This window comes from Chiloscyllium plagiosum, unplaced genomic scaffold (genome assembly GCF_004010195.1).
Source record: "Chiloscyllium plagiosum isolate BGI_BamShark_2017 unplaced genomic scaffold, ASM401019v2 scaf_18026, whole genome shotgun sequence".
Taxonomy (NCBI): Eukaryota; Metazoa; Chordata; class Chondrichthyes; order Orectolobiformes; family Hemiscylliidae; genus Chiloscyllium; species Chiloscyllium plagiosum.
This window is the reverse complement of record NW_025195611.1, coordinates 3,157-4,483: the sequence shown is the minus strand read 5'-3', so window position 1 is coordinate 4,483 and position 1,327 is coordinate 3,157. Positions and strand designations below refer to the sequence as shown.

Here is a 1,327-nt window from a genome sequence, read left to right as displayed (position 1 = left end):
CTCGGTAACCTTTGACCCTCCGTTGTAGGGGTCGGCGGAGGGAGCCCGGGATGGAGCGGGTGCTGGACAGTAACGGTGGTGACAGCGCCCCCCGTGGTGCGGAGGAGACCCTGCGGGCGGCCAGCCCCGCCAACTGCTTCATCTGCTCCGAGTGCGGCATGACCTTCGACCTGTACAGCCGGCTGGAGTCGCACCTGGTGGTCCACCACGTTGGCCGTTCCTCCCCGGGCGAGGGGCCCTTCCGGTGCCCGGTCTGCGGCCGCTCTTTCAGCCGCCCGGGCTCCCTCCAGCGCCACGCGGTGACCCACACTGGAGCCACGCCATACCAGTGCCACAAGGACTTTGGCCAACACAGGGAGGAGTGGCCCCTCCGGTGCGGCATGTGCGACCGTGAGTTCCGGCACAGGTCGTCCCTCGGCATCCACCGGCTCTTCCACGCGGCCGAGTGGAAACGCCAGCAATACGAGGTGAGCCAGAGTACGGGAGCTGCTGTCCTCCCCCTCCCCTCGGAGCGTGTGCGGTGAAGGGGCTCTGGGCCGCGACAACGGAGAAATGTGGCTTCGGGAAAATGTCCACTTTTGGGGTCAGGGAGGTCTGTGTCCTATTGGCATCAGACGATGGAGATCGAGCCCCATTCCTGCAGTAGAGCCGTGGAGCTGTACAGCACAGAAACAGGCCCTTCAGCCCAACCCGTCCATGCTGACCGGTTATCCTAACCTCATCTCATTCCGTTTGCCAGCACTTGGCCCATATCCCACTAAACCTTTCCTATTCATGTCCCCAACCAGGTGCCTTTTAAATGTTGATCATGATTCGGAGGAGCCAGTGTTGGACTGGGGTGGACAAAGTTAAAAATCACACAACACCAGGTTATAGTCCAACAGGTTTAATTGGGAAGCACTAGCTTTCGGAGCGACGCTCCTTCACTATGGAACTGTGGAGCGTGACCTGATGGGAGGAGCAGCGCTCCGAAAGCTAGTGCTTCCAAATAAACCTGGTGTTGTGTGATTTTTTTTTTTGAAACTTTTAAATGCTGTCATTGTCCCAGCCTCCACCACTTCCTCTGGCAGCTCATTCCATACACGCACCACCCTCTGTGTGAAAACGTTCATCCTTCGGTCTCCCTTTTAAATCTTTCTCATCTCCACCCTAAACCTATGCCCTCCAGTTTTGGACACCTCCACGCCAGGGAAATGCCCCTCATGATTTTATAAACCTCTATAAGGTCACCCCTCAGCCTCCGACGCTCCAGGGAAAACAGCCCCAGCCTGTTCAGCCTCTCCCTGTAGCTCAGATCCTCCAACCCTGGCAACATCCTTGTAAATCC

At 57.9% G+C, this 1,327-nt stretch overlaps 1 protein-coding gene across 1 annotated transcript in view; it reads left to right on the top strand.

The window, feature by feature from the left end:
• The first annotated feature begins 22 nt into the window (after positions 1-22).
• The window catches only part of LOC122545846 (zinc finger protein 239-like), a 3,885-nt gene continuing 2,580 nt past the window's right edge, over positions 23-1,327 (top strand). The window contains exon 1 of the mRNA XM_043684740.1: positions 23-467. Coding sequence (XP_043540675.1) covers positions 51-467 — 417 coding nt within the window. The 5' untranslated portion in view covers positions 23-50. The remainder of the gene's footprint in view (positions 468-1,327) is intronic.